Source organism: Mugil cephalus, chromosome 1, assembly GCF_022458985.1.
Source record: "Mugil cephalus isolate CIBA_MC_2020 chromosome 1, CIBA_Mcephalus_1.1, whole genome shotgun sequence".
In the NCBI taxonomy this organism is placed as follows: domain Eukaryota; kingdom Metazoa; phylum Chordata; class Actinopteri; order Mugiliformes; family Mugilidae; genus Mugil; species Mugil cephalus.
The window spans coordinates 9913314-9932347 of record NC_061770.1 but is presented as its reverse complement, the minus strand read 5'-3'; the positions used below and the strand labels follow the sequence as shown (position 1 = coordinate 9932347).

At 41.8% G+C, this 19034-nt stretch overlaps 1 protein-coding gene across 2 annotated transcripts in view; it reads left to right on the top strand.

The window, feature by feature from the left end:
* Positions 1-19034, top strand: part of LOC125021174 (metabotropic glutamate receptor 4-like) — a 162752-nt gene that overhangs the window by 95913 nt on the left and 47805 nt on the right. For both annotated transcript variants that reach the window (XM_047607133.1, XM_047607124.1), the window contains exon 3: positions 13344-13560. In XM_047607133.1, coding sequence (XP_047463089.1) covers positions 13344-13560 — 217 coding nt within the window. The remainder of the gene's footprint in view (positions 1-13343; positions 13561-19034) is intronic.

The window sequence follows — 19034 nt, the reverse complement described above, 5'->3', positions numbered from 1 at the left end:
TCAAGGCACAGACAGAGCAGGATCGAAAACAGAGACCTCATGGTCCCAAAGCTGCCGTACTAACCACTAGGTTAGGGAAGGCACCCGGGAGCAGTTGGCGAGGTTTTAGGTGCTTGCTCGAGGCAACTCAAACGGCACGGACATCGAATCCCTCGTGGTCCCAGAGATACTCCTCTATCAGCTTGGCCGCTTCACCTCCTAAAAGTCCGACTTCACCTTTGGTTTAAATAAACATGATGCCAAAATGCTTTTGAGAATTTGCTGCAAGGATTTTTAGACACTTTTGTTTAGATTCTCCCTAGATCTCCTATGTATTACAGTCTGGGTCTAACCCACTGTCCCTGGGCTGCACTGGCTGTTTTTTAAGGTCATTAAAACAAGCGGAGCCATGTGAATGAAACTGTCTCCCAGCCACGGTGAGACTTGTCACAACTGTAGTCAGAAGATTGATTCAGATGGGAGAATTTTACTTTGTAACACTGTCATAATATTATCAAGTTGTCTATCTCATTCCAAATCATAACATTTAAATAACCGAGCCTGGCAAACCTACACATGTTCATCCTAAATCTAACTGAAAACAACGGTCACTGTAGGAGACTGAAATCCCAGTCTCCTTTCGAGCTACATCCAAAGCAATGAACTGACCCACATTGTCAAGAAATACAAACACCAATGCGCTGAGCAGAAAGAAATAGCTTCTCTTGAGCAAACTCCCAAACTGCAGAAGGTTTTAGGTTACTGCCGTGCAAAACAAACACAATTAATGTAATGCTTAAAGGAGCAGGAAGTTGCCTGGAGTAAGTGTTCTCATATTTATGGAACTAAATTAGATCAAATCTATGCCGTTTGTTCCCTTACAGATGAAACGCTGCGGCGCGAGGCACGTTACATTGATCTCAGCTGAGAGTCACGCAGAAAAACTCACCGCACGGCCTCGTGTGTTGCGTTTAATCTTAAAGCTTCCTGCCAAATGGCGTGCACAGGAAGGAAACGGCAGCGGTGCGGTGACAAAAGACCACGGTCGAGTTGTAGAGATAAAGGTAAAAAAAAAAAAACATTTGGTGACATGAAGCCCGGCAAAGCAGCTGATGAGTTGGAGCCAACTGATACAGCTGAGTGAGATAAAGCTAAGAGCACTGGGTGAATCCAGATGGAGTCCTCCTGCTAAATAGCGCGCAGTGACAGCAAGAAGAACAACTTCAGCTGATGCACGAGCAGCATTTTTATGCTCTTCTTGTTTCTTGCGGGAACATTTGGGTTGGGGAATATTTAAGAGGGTCGCCATGGCAACCGGAGCCAGGAACGTCCAACTATCAGCTGCGATGAGCGGAAACGCTTTACATGTGAACGGAGTTTATGGTCACAAAGTCACCGTGATGTCGGAACTCTGTGGTGGGTGAGTTTTGATTTTAGTTTGATGTGTAGGAGGGAAATGACATATCTCATGCGCCGTTTATATACTGGTTCTCCACAGAAGGTAGTAATTAAGTCAATGCAATATCCTGTATATTATTCATTTACTTATTTATTTATTGGTCTCCTTTGATTTTCTGTCCAATTTTACATTTTCCTGGTGAAAGACATCACTCTGAAACACATGACTTGTATATATTCAGTACTTCTTGATGGAAATGGCTCACAAACACATTTTACATGTTTACCCGATTGTGAACGTGAAGTAGAAAAAAAAAAACTGATCAAAGCGTGCTTGTTAAGTAGAATATGCTGTCAGACAGGAGTTACTTCAGTGGGAATACTTTCAGATCATTAGCGACGAAGATAAAACATTTTAATAGACACTGTGAGCATACCAACCACCGTGGAGGGGGAAGATAGGGAAATCTGCATATGTGCACTATGTACATTTCAATAAAACAGCTCTTGGTGGAAATGTCACTAATTCAAACTGACAGAATGAAAGGTTGTACCTGTAGTGCAAATTTTATAGCTGTAATAGATCTTCTCCGGTGTGTATTCACCTAATCCTCCCAGCATAGCCTGGCAAAGTTCCTCACTATGTGCATGAAAGACGGAGGGAGATAAAAGCTCATGCAAACAGATTAACACCCACTCCGCCAGTGGGTTATTTTGAGCAACTCTGGCAACGCTGATACAGAGCACCGACTCTTCAGATTCTCAGGTTTTGGTATATCTAAAAGCGAAGCTAAAACACACGCAACTAGACTTGTGAGAGTTATCTTGAGGACGTTCCACTATTCATCTGTCCGGCTTCTCCAGGTCTTGAATTTGTATTTCAGAAACAGCCTTGTAGCTTATCATGCCTCAATAACACTCCCTTGAGTTGTGAGTCTCCACGAAAACTTTCAAGGTTGAGAAGCTTCAAAGTTGATGCTAGCTCACCTTAATGTATACAGAATAAAACACAGTTTCTCCTTCGGTATCACTTATCCTGCTTTACTGTTTCTCCCCCAACGTGCTTCCTAAAGCAGAATAAGAAGCTTTGGTGAGGGGAACAAAGAAGGAGCAGATGATTTGGGACATGGAGCTGATGCCTAAATCTGGAAATGTGGTGATCTGCTACTTATATGAGTTACCAATGACTTTATATCATGTTTTCATTCAGTGATGCTACATTCAGTAATAACAGAAAGTAATAACGTTGTTCATCTCGTGACGATTCAGTGTTCTGCTGGGAAACCTCTGGACCTGGCATTTATGTGAATGTTACTTAGACATGTACCACCCAGCAACGAGCCTCCTTAATCCCAGCAGGATGCAGCTCGACAGAGACACACATACAAAAACAGTAACAACATCCTGATACCAGACACCACAGGACACACTCAGAAGGCCCATGTCCGTTCTCTGCTGAGTCACAACTGATTTGGAGCCGCAAGGTAGACGTACACGATATTGGGAAGGTGGTCATAATCTTATGCCTGCTCGGCGTACGTCATTCAGTACATATGCAGCATGTTGCAAAGGTCAAGAATCTTGAGCCATGATGACTCTATTGCTTTGAGCTTAACGCCATCGTTGGCATGCCAACACGCTCACAGTGACAATTCTAACGTAGCAAAGCAAATGTTCCAGAGCACTGCAGCACAAACCAAAGTCATTATCATGCGTCCCCTCTTGTTGGAAAGTCATAATAAGCAAGTTTTTTAAAGTAACCACACTGGTGATTAGTGGCGGTTGCTTTTGTTGGCTTTGGATTTCCGCTCCGTGTGCAAAGTGAGACAATGTAGTACCAATATAATATGCTCTACTGCATATTTTATAAAACTAACTACGTCCTATGCAGCTCCAGAGAAATATATTTAAGAAAGAATACTATAAGACATCAGTTTTATATTGCTTCCCAGTCATTAATTTAGTGGAATCAACATGATTTTATAGCCATTAATTGTATAGTGTGAAGGTAACATTAAAGATTACTTATGTTTAAATAAAAACTATGCGTTCTTTAATTTAGCCTTGATGCATTTAAATATAAATCTGGTGTGACAAAGCCACATAAAATAGAATACATTTCACACTTATTATACATGAAGGAATTGATCTGGTTAAAAAAATAAATAAATAAAAAACGAAATGAATTATAGTCAATGAACATGATATTTGCCATCAGGTGAGGAAAATGTGATTCATCGTGAACTCATTATTTTTAGTTAGCCCCATCTTCTTAGTTTGTTGTCACCGCTTTCACCCATCACGCTGCTGCCTGTCAGCCTGCTGATGATGTTTACGGCTTCTGCTGACTAACTAGAGGCCTTAACAATAATGAGGTGGCTATGGAAGAATGCATGTGGCACCGTCATTATGCGAAGAAGTTGAAAGGGGGCGGTTTGGTTTTCATGTCGCGGGAGGCACCGTGGCGGCGGTTAGCGCTGTCGTCTCACAGCGAACCTGCTCTTTGATGTGGGTTTTGCATGTTCTCCTCGTGCCTGGGTGGGTTTTATCGGGGTTCTCCTGCTTCCTCCCACATGCTCGGAAAATCGGCGTTTCAGGTTCTTTGCCCGACTGGGATGAGCCCCGGCTCGACCCGCTACAGGGTAAGCTGTTGTAGATAACGGTTGGATTTATGCAGAAACAACAGGTAATGCACTGTTGACGGTTTGTGGACCACCTCTTGATGTTTAAGACACTTTGGAGATAGGTCAATGAATAAACCATGAATCCGGCATAATGTTCAAGACTTGTTCCGAACCTCCCCAGAAATATTAAACCCATTTATATCCCAAGGCAGCGCTGAGAATTTACTTCTTCTCCTTCGCTGATGTCTTTCGAACTGCTGTGGTAGGAAATGCCTGCTGCCTGGGGACAGGAGAAAGAGGAGGGCACCAGTGCAGGATTGTTGAATACAAAAGGGACATTAATTATGTTAACTGCAAATACATCCAGACGTTTCATTATATGAGATGTTTTTCCATGTTTATTAATCATCTGGTGCGGATCTCCTGGGGCTCTCCCAAAATAGTCTGGAACTGTTGAGCGATACTCTGATACTATTGCTAAAACAGACATTTGAATCACACTACACCTTTTTTTTTCTTCTTCATGTTGTTAATGCCGCAGTCCGAGACAGAGACGAGTGTGCATTAATTGGACTTTTTACCACATCCTTTTAAATTTTGGGATAAACAAGTGCTTTATTGTTTATTCGCCTCATTAATCACAGATGCCATTTAGTTCAAATCTCGCAGCATTCTCAACCTTTCGTTGAAATCATTTGCATGCTTAACGCAAGTAATAATTCAATTTGTAATGAGATAATTAATCATAGTTGCCACTGCTCAAATTAATGATTGCCACTGCTTCACAAATATAATAATAATAATAATAAAAAAAAATTCTGTGGTAGGAACAGCACACAGTGGCTTCCAAAATACGGGGTAAACAATAAGTGCGGGGGTCCATCAAATATTTAATTCAGCTGCATGCTTGTATTTTTTTGTTTTTGCCAAAGCAAAGTATGAAAAATGAGCTACCTATTTGTGACGGAAGGCTGAAAATGAAATGGAACGGTCCACCCCGGCAAGAAAGGAAGTTATTTCCTTTCTTTATTTATTTTTTTCGTCTAGTATTGCCTGCCTGCTCTTTTTCCACAGTCACAAAGATTTATGCAAAATGTAACAACGCAGACATGGCTGCTGGCTGCTCTTTTGCGCTGGGCTTGGTATGTTGATGCCTGTGTGGGTGTGTCTGAATGCCGAATTGAATAAACGAGCAATGACAAAAGCACTTGTGTAGATCGGCGCGTACATCTTGTCACACCCAGGGCTTTCACGCAACCGCAAAATCTGTAAATCAGGTCAGGAACAGTCAAGTGGGAGAAACCTGAGGATGCTTGGTTACAAAATGCGAACCGTGCAAACAAAGTGGAGTTCACACCGAATCATCCCATTAATCAATTAGACCTCTGACGTACGGAGATGTTGTTCCACCTTCACATTTCTCCACCCCTGCTATAGGAGGTGGAAGTTTGGATCTTTCTCTAGTATAAAGAAACTTAATGAAGGATCTAGAGATTTGCAGCAGCTCAGTGTTATTTAAGACAGTTGTTAAAGTCACATTAAACATGTTGCTTTTAAATCTTTGCCTGTGGATCAGTGGCTCGTGCTGTAACGCCATATAAAATGTGGGAAAAACATTATCATGACGAAAACATGAATAATACTAAATACTTTATTTCTCGTCACAGAGATGAACTCGTTCATTGAAACCTACAGATAAACCTCAGCACAAAGTTGAAGGCTTTTAGTGCCGTCTGAGATGTTTTATTTCTTGGTTATTTTCCATGAGTTCATAATGACAGAATACTCTTCAAATAGTTGTTAAATCAGGCCCTTATTTACCAAACAGCATCAAGGAACATCTGCCATTAACAAGCGCTGTAAACATGACTGTCACACTTACGGATCTAAACAACACAGAGGGACCCAGAAGTATTTGGACAGCGACACAGTCGTCATGATTTGGGCTTTTTGAAATGAAACAACTGAGATGCAAAAAAACAGAGCAGACTTTCAGGTTTAATTCAAGTTGTTAACCAAAAATATCCTAAGAAACGTTAAGGAAAAATAACCATTTTTAAACAAAGTCTCCTCATTTCAGGGGCTCAAAAATAATTGGACAAATTAACTTCACCATGAATAAAATGTTTGTTTTTCTTAAGCATTGCTGAGAATCCTTTGCAGGCAGTGTCTGCCTGAAGTCTGGAACCCATGGACATCACCAAACACTGGGTTTCCTCCCTTGTGGTGCTTTGCCAGAACTTTACTGCGGCAGTCTTCAGCTGATGCTTGTTTGTGGGTCTTTGTGCCTTCAGCAGAGTGGAGGAAGTGAAATGCAGCTCGATCAGGTTGAGATCTGGTGACTGACTCAGACATTGCAGAATACTGCACTTCTCAGCCTTAAAACACTCCTCGGTTGCTTCTGCTGTTTGTTTTGGGTCATTTTCCATTGTTACTGTGAAGCTTTGTCCAATACACTTTGCTGCATTTGAGCAGAAAATATACCCCTATATGTGTCCACCATGTTTTACAGAAGATGTGGTGAGCTTTGGCTCATCAGCTGTTTTGAAACTTCTGCATACTTCCTTCTTCACATCATTCTGGTACAGGTTGATTGCCAAAATCGCTTTGGAGTCAACTGTTTACTTACTTTTGGTCCCTTGAAAAAGAAGCAGCTACACATTAAAGTATGTGCCAGAATATCAGTGGGGAGTTGTTATGTGTCACACTACATTATTTTAATCAGGAGTCAGGGGAACGTGTGAAGTTCCTGCATCTGAATTCCTCTGAACCCCATTAATAATGCACAGGTTGAATGTTGAACATACACTTGACTGTATTGAGGATGTAAAAATGCGATGTGAATAAATCATCATAAATCAACACACACAGGAAACTTTTACACAAGAAAAAAACATAACTGTAACACGGGTGTAGAGTTACATCTACTGCATCAAACGTGAGACATTATATAAGATGGAGTAAATAAAGAGGGATTTTTTTTTTTTTGACGCAGGTAAAACTTTTGAACGTGAAGTGCTGTGAGTGGTCGGTGGGTATAGATTCAATTCTTGGCATGTTTCAACCGATGCAGAGAAGGAAGGAAAAAGAAACAGATAGTCCTAGAAGAAATCAGAGCCTGTTACTCTTCAGTCCATTACTGCATAAAGTTCATTTGACTGGTTCGGTGAATATTCAGTTGCCAATGGAGAATTTCCAAACCAACTTCCTGCCACAAAAAATTAGTGGGCAGAGAAGTCCGTCTGGCTCCCAGCTACAGTGGACTTGCTCCCTGAACTGAAGTTTGGAGCGGTGCCTGCGTGCTTTAACACCACTTCGTATGTCTCTTATTTTGCTTTCACCTATTGAGAACAATAAACACGTTAGTTGACAGAAATACCTGACACTTCCTGTCTGCCTGATATCAGTGAGTGTTTTTATTTTCACACACTGTTCACTCGGTTGGGCGGAGGCCTGCGCGCTTTCTGTTGCCATCACTTCTGTTGGAACGGAGCTCAGTGGGAAAAGGATGAAGGGTCCCTTTTACAGTTAAAATCTTGTGCTAAATTAGGGTCGTGTGACAGTTGAAAGGCAATTAAGAAGCTGTTGATCTGTCGTTGAGGAAATACTCTTCTTGCAGCGAGTTGTAAACAGGGAATGCCAAAAAGAATTCAATAAACAATCGTGCTACCAGATTGGAATTTGATCCTTGGCACGAGCATCTGTGTGGAGCTCGAATTGTTCACTTTATTCTCACTATATTGATCTCGGTAACAATGGGTGGAAAGACCTCAGTTGGCTTTGACTCAGCAGATTCATTCTGCAGTTAGACACAGGGTCAAACGAAGCGGTAGAGAAAGCAACCTTTGTTACTTGGCAGGCGTGAGGCGTCTTAATGACCGACATGGAAACTGTTGAGTAGCTGAAAATAAGAAAGCACATAAAGGACAACACAATGGCCTTATCAACTTAACCACAGGTTAAGAATGGAAATGGACGCTGCAGGGATTCAGTGACAGGAGGCTTCACCTTGGAAGACGTCCAGCGTTATATTCAGCTGGTCCTTAATTGAACACTGAAGACTGCCACTGTGTGTCTGGAGGTAATTTAACTCCCTAGAACACGTGTAAAAAAAACAAACAATCATGTAAATTAGCAGCAAGAACAATATAACTGAGTTACAGAGGTCAGTCTGATTCAACCATTGCCTAATTCCTTCCTTTACCAATTACTACTGGCTAATGTTTGCCATCCAGCAATGCACATCCAGACAACAACAGAGTCTGATCAGCATTAATCACTGAAATCTGTATATGTTTAAGCAGTGGGTCTTTCAGTTCTCACTGAAGAAAAGTTGGCTTCATGGACAGCAGATTTTGTCAGCTGACATCACAACTGCTATAAGATTTTATCAGCTGCAGCTAGCCACGTGACAGCTACAAACTATACACAATAAACTATACACAATAAACTGCCTCAAAATGAGGGCACATGATGATATATAAAAAATGAGCCTACAGAAAGAGAAATAGACAAGGTTTTGAGGGTGAGGACGACCATTAGCCTTCGCAAACAAAAATGCCATCTCAGGTAATGATCTTCAGTTGTGCCTATGGGGCTGTCAACTTTCCTAAACCAATTATCATCAGATGTGCTGGTGCTGGAGTATTGTTTCTATTTTGAGCCGCTTTATAAGTTAGTTGCATAATGACGGTCCCCTCGGCGTTGAAAGGTTTATCACCGATGTTACAGCAGATGCACAGTTTGAATAAATTCCTCATTGTTACGCTCATGTTTTTGATTTCCAAGTTATCGCTTCTCCCGGCTGTCTGGTACCTTAACAGTGTAGAAATACCACTAAGTCATATCTGCCATGTTTTCTGATGAAGGACTGCATACCACTGTCCTCAGCCATGGCCTTTAAAACGTATTGACAAGGAAGGCGTCCGATGTGGCGTGCTGCTTTCAATGCAATGCCATGACGTAAAGACAAGCGCGTTGTGCACAGTCGTGGTAGCAAAACTATGAAGTTAGAGGTTTAGGAACAAAAACGGTTGATTGCCCTGCCCCTTTGGCAGATGATGATTCAGCTTAATTTGATGCGCAGAACATTTATTTTATTTTATGACCATACCACACACAAGTGTCAGTAAGACCACCACACAAGTTAGCTCACATTAAAACTTTTTCTCCCTGTTTTAGATTAAAAATATTCCGCCAACGTTAATGCAGAAAGTTTTTACTGAAACATTTTCAAAGCCAGACTAAAGCTTTTGATTTTTCTTCCCCGGCAAACAGTGCAGATGTATAATATGTCTGTACAGTTCTAATGAGCATCATTACTCCTGCATTGATGCAGTGCCAAATGAGCTCATTGAATTTTTAAAAAGCCACAGTTATTTAAAGCAAGTGATTTGAACATTAGATCTGCATCAAATATCTGCTTGAGACTCACATCACAGCAATTAAGCATATTTCCCGAGCCCATTAGGAATTAAATGGATGGCGCTCAGGTTTGGGGGCGTTGGTGTCAGCAGAGTAAAGGAGTTCTCTAAACTTTGGGAGGGGTGTATTGGTATTCTCTGTATGTAAGTGACATGGTCACAAAAAGCTCACATGAGAGGACGGGAAGCTCAGCTGCTTCAGCGTCGGTCTGAACAGATGGTTAGTGTACACAGAGTCACTAAAATGGAGTCTTTTCTTGAACAGCCTACTAAGATCTTTATCACTCAATCTGGCTGCGAGTATAGTTCACCATCCTCAATTCAGCTGCTCAGCTCAGTTGTCATACAACACAGCCCTGCCAAGACACATCACGACTTTATTTTTTTTCTCCTCCCAATACCTCTTTCTTTTGATTCTCTAGAGGCGGAGCACAAAAGGCCTTTATAGAGGAATTTAATTTCTTGAGTCAATGCTAAGGAGTGACTGTGTTCTCGTAGAGGAAGCACGGCGTTCAGGAACAACGCCGTAGTCCAGTGAGGAAGAAATCTCGCCAAGACAAACACGATAAGCTCTCCCCGCACCGCTTCCTGACAGGATGCTGAAATTGTGCGATTGCTGCAGCGGTGAAAATCCCTCAGGTGAAACATAAAGCACAGCTCCCACTTATTCGGCAGATATGGGACAAGACGTGTCACGACAGCACCACAATACATGGCAGGAGCCAAATTAAAAATGCAAAGAAAGGAGGAGATGCATTCAAAAATATTGCTCGTTCTCGTTTTTATTGGATTTAAATGAATGTTTGTCAGAAAAACAATTTTCAGGACTGGATGACTTTTTGGGATTTATTTTAATCCTGATTTTCATGTGCATGCCTCTCAATTCTGTAGCATCTAGTAACCAATATGGTATCAAGTGCAGTCGTGAATGTTTGTCTGGGAATCCTAATCCTAATTATAGGTTATATGTTTAAAAAGAAACCTCTGTGAGGAATGGATTCCTACCCGTGTTATTGCCTTATATTTTTATCACGAACTAACATACTGTATTTGCAAAATTAACAGACACATTAACATCCTTCCCTCTGACTCAGAACTCGAGGAGGTTATTGAAGGTGCAAATGGCTAAAAGGCCCATCTCCCCCTGTATGCAAGAGCACTGAAATATCTCCAATGAGATGTCATTAACACCTTCCAAACACCTTTGTGCAACACTTCACTTTCATCCCGTTTCAGTTCCGCCTTATGACGTCAAAGCAGGGTGAGAGAAAAAAAAAATGTTCACGCTTTCATTGCTTCCACGAGTGAGAGAAAGAGGAGATGTAGAAGGAGGGGGGGGAAAAAAAGAGTTTTGTGTACCATTAAGGCAGACAGGGAACGAGCGCGGTCTCCCATGACCTGCTGGTGTTATATCATTAAAGTCAGCTGACTGCTGTCGGCCTGCTGGGTGCAGAATCAACATATGCCACAGACAGTTTCAAGGTATCCCAGAGGAACGTGTGAAGCATGTCAGTTTCTAACACCTACGTCATCCAGGGCTCGCAATTCACAAAGCGGTGCAAGTTGCAGCCCAACACGAGACGACTGATGCAAAAATAGTGTGTGAGCAAGGCACTGTGTCCATACAGGGGAGGCTGACATGCAGCATGGACATGCTCCATTGTTAGCACATATTATTTAGCACACAAACATTTCCTTTTACATTCCCTTCTCTCCTTCAAAAACAACTTCCATAAATCCAGACCACACACAGTCTATCCCTTTTGATATTAATCTTTAAAGCTCAGTGACTGCACAAAATAAAATAGATTTTACGTGTCTTAATTCGCTACAAGGTCCGACCGTCCCGCGCCCCGCTCCGACTTCACCCCGGCTTCACCCTTGCGGCAAAAATGAAAGTCAGGGTGGAGTTGCATGAGTTGTTGGGAGCTGTAGGTCACGGGCACAGACGGAACAGCTGTGCTCCTAGCACAGGCTACAGCAACAAGCAGGGAACGCAGTGGAAGCAGGATCAGTGCGAGGCTGCAGCTGACCACATCAAAGGCCTCTGCTGTGTGAAGCCAGGGAGAGAGGAAGCCAAGGTATCACTCCCTCAGCAGCCTCTCTGAAGTTTGTGCAGCTAATGCTGCCTGAGCAGGACTTTTAGTCACACACCGTAGCACGGCTGAATGTAAGCAAGTGGATAGCACAGGTAAAAAAAAAAAAAATAATAAAAAAAATATATATATATTTATATAATGGAATCAGTTTTTCATATATATATAAAGCAGACGCACAAGTCTGTGAATCTTAAAAGCAGTTATAAATGAATGCTTCAATACACTGCAGGCTTCTAACGGTTGTTCAGTGTCACACTGAGCTTGTCCCTCCGTCCACACATCCACACATCTCAGTAAGGATGCTCAAAGGTGTCACTGTTGGTCTAAATCGCCAAAGCTACAGACAAACCATGAGATGGATGACATTTCATTCACGTGTTCCTCACCAGACAAGGAAGTGAACAGTTTTGACCTTCTAATTTATTGTGTGAAGGAAATGGAATTGTATTTGTAATAAGAACCCTGATAAATTCATTATGCAGCAATCAGGCATAACATTATACTAATATAGTGCAGGTCTCCCTTGTGCCTGCAAAAAGAGACGTTGACTCATCATAGAAAGGACCTGGGCCTTCTGAGGGCGTCCTGTGGTGTCTGGTAACAGAGGCCTGCTCAAACTTTATGCTGTTCTTCATGTTTTTTTTTTTTTTAGTTGTTGCTAAATCATTTGTGTGTGTGTGTGTCTGTGTCAGCCTGCTTCCTGCTGGGGATGGCTGCTGCCATCAAGGAGTGTCATTGCTACGGGGTGGGGGTGTCTGGTCTGGTCTAGGTGGGTGCTACATGCCTAAGTAACATCTACTCGAATGCCGGGTTCAGCAGACGTTTCCCAGCAGAACACTAAATTGTCACAAGATGGTTGATTTACGGTGGTTTTAATGTTGTAGCTGATTGGTGTATATCACTAGTGATTATATATATATATACATTTGTCAACATCATTGTGTATTACTTACTGCGTATTACTTGACAAATGGAAGGAGGAAAAAGGGCATCAGCACAAAAAGTGAATCCACATTTGAAGCTAAACCGTGAAACACATTATTTAGCGTCATAAAACACGGTCAGTTAGCTTCCAAACTGTGCAGCACACAAGCCATCGGAAGATCAGAGAAGCAACGGCGGCCATAAATCTGAAATAAGTGGAGCAAGCAAAAGTTGAGACTAAAAGTTTCCTGCGAGAGGCAGCGGAAAGACTTCTGTGAAGAAACAGGACAGAGAGGACGGAGTTAAACCTTTTAGAGGAGCCGCGCATGGAGTCAAGCAGAAAATTGCACTTTCGAGCTTAATCTGTTATTATGTGTCAAAGAACAGATACATCAAAGGAATAACGCCACTTCCTTAAACTGCTACTTTCTAATTATCCAAGGTCAGCCTCGGACTTGCTTTTGATCATCTTCCATCTGTCGCCATTCTCTTTTATTTTCCAAGAAACAATAATGCGAACTGCGAGACCAACACAAGCTTTTAAGTTTTTCAACACCAAACAAATCTCACATTTTGTCAGAGACGAGTGTGAATTCATGAAGGGATTAGTGTTGTTTGACTGCTGGGGAAAAGACTGGAAGTATTGTAGCTAAGCCTGTGATCATCACGACTATTTAAAGCAACAGCGCGCCAACTGTAGAGGGTGAAAACCACCAAGGAGCAGGAGAAAGACTTCAACAGATGTTAGGTGTCATATTATAATCGTGTTTTTTGTACACCAAACTGCAAGCATCCGTCTTGCCGCATATATATATATATATATAATTCATTTGCATGTATTATTTATATATTTCACAACATGTAACCCTCTCCGCTTCCTTATTCTCCTCTCACAGATCCCTCAGGTGAGCTACGCCTCCACGGCTCCGGAGCTGAGCGACAACTCCCGCTATGACTTCTTCTCCCGCGTGGTCCCCCCAGACACCTACCAGGCACAGGCCATGGTGGACATCGTGAAAGCCATGCGCTGGAACTACGTCTCCACCGTAGCTTCGGAGGGAAACTACGGAGAAAGCGGCGTCGATGCGTTCATTCAAAAGTCCCGAGAGGACGGTGAGTCTTTGTTCAAACACTTCTACAAGCATCGCCGGGTTTTTTTAAACCGATTAGAAAGCGGTTCTCGCTATCTGATTCTCATTTTGTGAACCGCCGCGAGTGGGTGAGCAATTCAGTTCGTCAAATATGTGAAAAATAACAGTAGCTGTGCAGGTGGGAGTTATTGCTTAAAAAGCAGGACGTCTTATTGCTAAAGCTAAAGCATCGTGAGCTGAAAATGGTGAATAGAAAATGTCTTTTCATACCACCATAATAATGCTTAGTAACCAATTATCTGGTTTGGCTTAATGTCAGGCTGACATGAAGAACATGTTGGCTAACTGTCTTCTTAAATGTAGACGACAGTAACAGTTTTCATTTAATAGTGGCTCATCGCTGCTACAATATTCTTTGCATCTTATCTGACAATCGATATTTTTCACTTAGTTGGATTTCATTGATTAATTCCTTAAGGTATAATTACGTCTGAAAAAGTGAAAATAATAAAACTGTTACCTACACTTCTCATAGGATCAAGGTTGTGTTTAGAAAGTTCTTGGTCTTGGCCAACAACCAACAGCCTAAAATCCAATATACTTGTTCTTCACGACTGACTAAAGGTTGCATCTCTAATACAGACATGGCTGCTGGAGTCTGAATTATTTTCCTGCTGTCTCCAGGGAATACTCTCAGCTCCGTGCTGTCGGTGTGTACGGTAGACGCGGTGAGGCAAGCGAATTTCATTTTTACATACATGGAGGCAGCGCCAGAGTGAAACATCTTGAGGAGAGGGTATTATACAGGGTTGGGACTGCAGGGAGCGTGGTGCGGGAGGCTGTCGACACACAAGAGGTCCGACCCCTGACCTTTCCTCTAACAGAATGTAATCCCTACAGACGTGTCCAGTACTCTCTATGACACTACTCCCCAGCTCAAAGCTGCTGCCCATCATTAGTCATCATGGAGAGTAAAGCCCCCCTACACACGCACTGTTTCTAGCCCAGTTTCCTATTTATATACAGTTCTCGCAAAGGAGACTAAACTGCCCATGGGACAGAAAAAGCGTGTGAAAAAGAGTGTTCAACAGCAGCAAGGGCGTCAATAATCACGTTAAGGAGGAATGATTTCTTTGCCGACAAATTGGTGTCAAGGCGCAATATTTGACCACAAGCCACTGCAACAGATTCAAGTTACGATAAAATGCGTTTGAATTAGGAAATGTATTCAGCACTTTCACTGCTTCTTCACTGGAGCGTGGATACAGGACATTTCAGAGGTAAACAAATGTTTGCTTTTCACAGGAGGTAAATGTGATTCAGCTCAAAGCTGGACAAATGTTTTCAGAAACAGATGATTTCCCTAAGCTCACATGAATCTAAATGTCCCCCCCTCGAGGCCCTGCTGGTTATTTGGGTAATCTGATAACCAACGACCAGCTCAGGTTGAAACACACTCCAGACACACAAAGAGATGCATTTGAGACCCCATCGCTCAGACCACATTTGGAGAAGGTCTGAGCCACAGCAGTGTGGAAACACAACGGGTCCCGGGTCACATTCACGGCTGCCCACTCAGCATAGCTGCTCTTGTGTACTGAGTTTTGCCTCATTCATTCAGAGGAAAATGCAGAACCGCTATTATGAATGGAAAGGAAAAAGCACCGTGAATTACATCTATTTATTAGTAATGAGAGCTTATAACATATTAGCCTTGTAGTTGTTCACTAAAATAACAAATACATCTAAACAAGAATTAACACAGGGAACGACTGCATATGAGAAGGCTGTGTTTAATTCTGTCAAAAGAAAAAACGTACGGGCGTCTACGTGATTAGTGAAAGATGAGATCACGCTGGTGTATGCAAAGCAGTGATGTGGAGTTAAGTTATGCAGTTTGTTGGTAACTGGCATGTTTGTATTTATTTATTTATTTCATGTACAGAAGATTTTATTCACAGCTGAAAACCATGCAGTGATGACACTACTGTGAATTTGTCACATGTCTGCTCATTTAGCGGCCATGAAAACAGTTGCAATCAGAAATTCATCGGGTTCAAGAAATATTTTCCATGTGAATGCAGCAAGTGTTTCCTTTACTGTCTCATACTATATTGAGCCAATGAGCTTTTACTTTTTCAGTGTGCTGTACTTTAAAATATGTCAGCTCTAAGCAGTTATGCATTCAGGGATATTATTTCCTCCATTTTCCTGTGATAATGAGTTAATTTCCTCAGTTTTCTCAAGATCACAGGTTATTTATCTTGTAGATCTTGTAGATAATCATCTAGCGAACATTAAATTACACAACAAATGGCTCACCTTACGCTGTGGCAATTACATTAGGCTATATTGTCACTACTACATTATTACTTACATTAGTGTTAAGGGCGTCCATCATGGCTTCTTGAGAAAACAAAACTTAAATAATATGTATGAATGCATGGCCGCTCAGGGCTCCCGTATTAAAATAGTAACCTAACCTCCTATAATTATGCAGTGATGTGAAAAGGCAGCAATTCAACGTCGCTCACACGCGGAGGAATATTAGAAAGGCTCCGGGGCATGTTTGACTGAGGCCTGGAGTATGTAAATTAAATCTCGTCTCATCCTTGCCTGGTCTGATGTCCCAGATGTCAGTAACACTGAGGACATGTCAAGACAAAGATAACATGCAAAACACGAGGCTGGTAGTTTTCGGCGTCTCGCCACGGAAGGTCAAACGTCTGTCTTTGCAGATGCGGCTCCTAAAAGCCACTCGTTCAAGTGTGTTTGCTCAGGAAACGCATGGAGTCTGACTTATGTTTTCAACATAGAGTTCAGTGCCACTTCATTCACCTGACAGTAAAAGACTTTTTGTCAGGCGAACACTGTCAACCATGCAAACGAAATCACCGTTCTGGAGACACACTGTGCTTTTTCCATTGCCTCGCGACTGTAAACAAGAATTTAGACAAAATATTAGTCACGTCAGAGCGCCCGAACCTTCCTTCAAATGTGACAACTGGAGCGAAACCTTCTCATGTCTGCTTTTCCACGCGCTAAACTATTTTCAGATTCCTGCGCGCCTACCTCCAGTTCGGGCTTTGATTGATTACGCGAGAGGGAGATGGAGGACTAACAGGCAGCTCTGTCAAAATCAAAGCCACAGGTATTTGGCTGCTTAATGGCTTCTGCAGTTGTCTGCTCACATAATAAAACAGCCAGATCAGAAATGGCCAAATGTTCTATCTCATTAAACAGCCAAAGGCCACGCTGAGCAGCACCCGCCTCTCGTCGCAGCGTCGCAGCGTCCCGTCCCTGTGCTGTTTAGCGCTGAGGAAACCTCATTTCAGCTCTCCGCGTTGCAGCAGGTTCAAATAAGGTGGAGTCTGTCACGCGATAAAATAAAACCGCGCATTTATTTTGGTTGTTACTGAGTAAGTGCTCGCCACAGTCACTGGAACCATTCAGATTCATTAATTGGAGTCAAGTTTTGCTAATCCATTCAAACAAACAGAAAAACTCATTACACATCCATTTGTTGCATGCGTGCTTGTGTGTAATTGTGTAATAAGCATTTAAAATGGATTGAAAGGGACCGAAAGTCAAATTGAAATTAAATTAAATTAGTCAGGAATAAGCAAATGCTTTGTTTTTGACTTGTTTGTGTACTTGCCTGGTCAATTACCACTCAAATTAACAAAAACTAAAGAAGAATTTCATTTGCCTGAATTACATCACCCCCTACATCATTGTTAACCAGGAAACATCAGTTTTTAGTGCAGATTTAATTTAGGTACCACTATTTGTCCATTCTCCATTTTCCAAATATCTCTCCAGCTACAGACTCTCTATCATCCAGACCGTGATGCATCTGCAGCACTTTCTCAACAAGTCCAGTGGCCTTAGTTTTCGCTGGTCGTCTTGGGAGGACTTCCTATGTTACACAGTAGTCATGTTTCCATCGAGGTATTCTGAAGTAAATGAAAGCCTTGGGAATGGTTGATGAATACAGAAAAATATATATTTTTTCTTAGAATAAAGGAATAAGTTTTTCCTTCCTGCTTGAAGTGGTTTTTGGCTTTTTTAAAACACGCAGTTAATGCGCTTAAACAGAGATGGAAACACCTTATTCCAAATAAGTTCTGATGTAGCGACCTGAACTCACAAGACACCAAAAAGTCTCTTCAACATGTATAGTTATGTATAGTTATTTGTGTCTCTGTACAGAGGTGGTTGATACTAGCAGACGGCTGAAGCAGTTAGTTTCTGCTTTTAAGTTTCGTCTTGGGTTCATGACCTCTTCCACTTTTATGTGTAACACAGCCTGTACCACACTCTTCTATCAATACTATGCAGTTTATTCACTACAAAGCAGTTGAAACAAAAGGAACTTCTGAGAATGAGACATGTTTAATTTGCTTGATAAAAAAGAAGAACTTGTGGCTGTGTCAATAATGTCTTCCACATCATGACGCAAATCACCAGGTTACAGATCTCCACATTTAGACTATGAAAGAGATACAACAGAGACAGCTGTTGTCACAGCAAGTGTTGAAAATAACAATAGAGGTGCTACAACAGACTAAGGTACTTAACCTATATTTTCCACCAGAAGCAACTGACTTGAGATATCCAGCTGATACGTTTCAGGTTGCATTCAAATCTGACAGTAGGAACCTTCTAAACAGACAAATCTTACACCACTACGTAGACTTCAGCAGGCTTTAGAAATCGGCATTTTGCAGGTATAAGCTGAGCCAGGAAATTGACAGAGAGAGGTTAATCATGGGCCTAAGCTTTATATCGTGTTTCAATAACAATCCAGTCCATCATTTACCAATATCTACTGTACAGCCTCTTCCACAACAATTCAAATTTCATATTTTTGCTCAACTCAAAGGACTTAATCTTCAACATTAGCACTTTATTTGTTCTCAAGGATATTTTAGTCGAGATGCTAGCACTGAGTCGACACAGATTGCCGCGTTGCCCCTCAGACCATATGCTTGTGGGGTGCTTTCGTCAACAGACTGCAGCTGGTGTTTCTGTGGTGAGATTTAGTTAAATCTCTGGTGAGCTCAGAGCGGGTCTCAACCTCATAAATGGATATGACATTTTTAATTTTCCCCTCACAATATGCTGCAGTTAAATATTTCTGTCTTACTCTCCCTGGAGGGGAAATGTAAAAATTTCACACATAATGTGAAAAAAAAAAACCCAAAAGATCTTAAAGTTAAACGTAGTCCAGCCATTTAAATATGCTTTCAGTTTAACTCCATATATGTTTACTTAGTGGCAAAAGGGAAGAGAAGAAAATATGGTAAAATATGGTAATAACTGTATTTGGTGTTCCCCAGAGTACAAGCCCTCACAGGCCGATCTATGTTCACAAAGCATTGTTAAGCAATCTGTGTGTGTGTGTGTGTGTGTGTGTGTGTGTGTGTGTGTGTGTGTGTGTGTGTGTGTGTGTGGAGGTAGTCTTGGGGGCTGGGGCAGCGATGTACGTGTTGA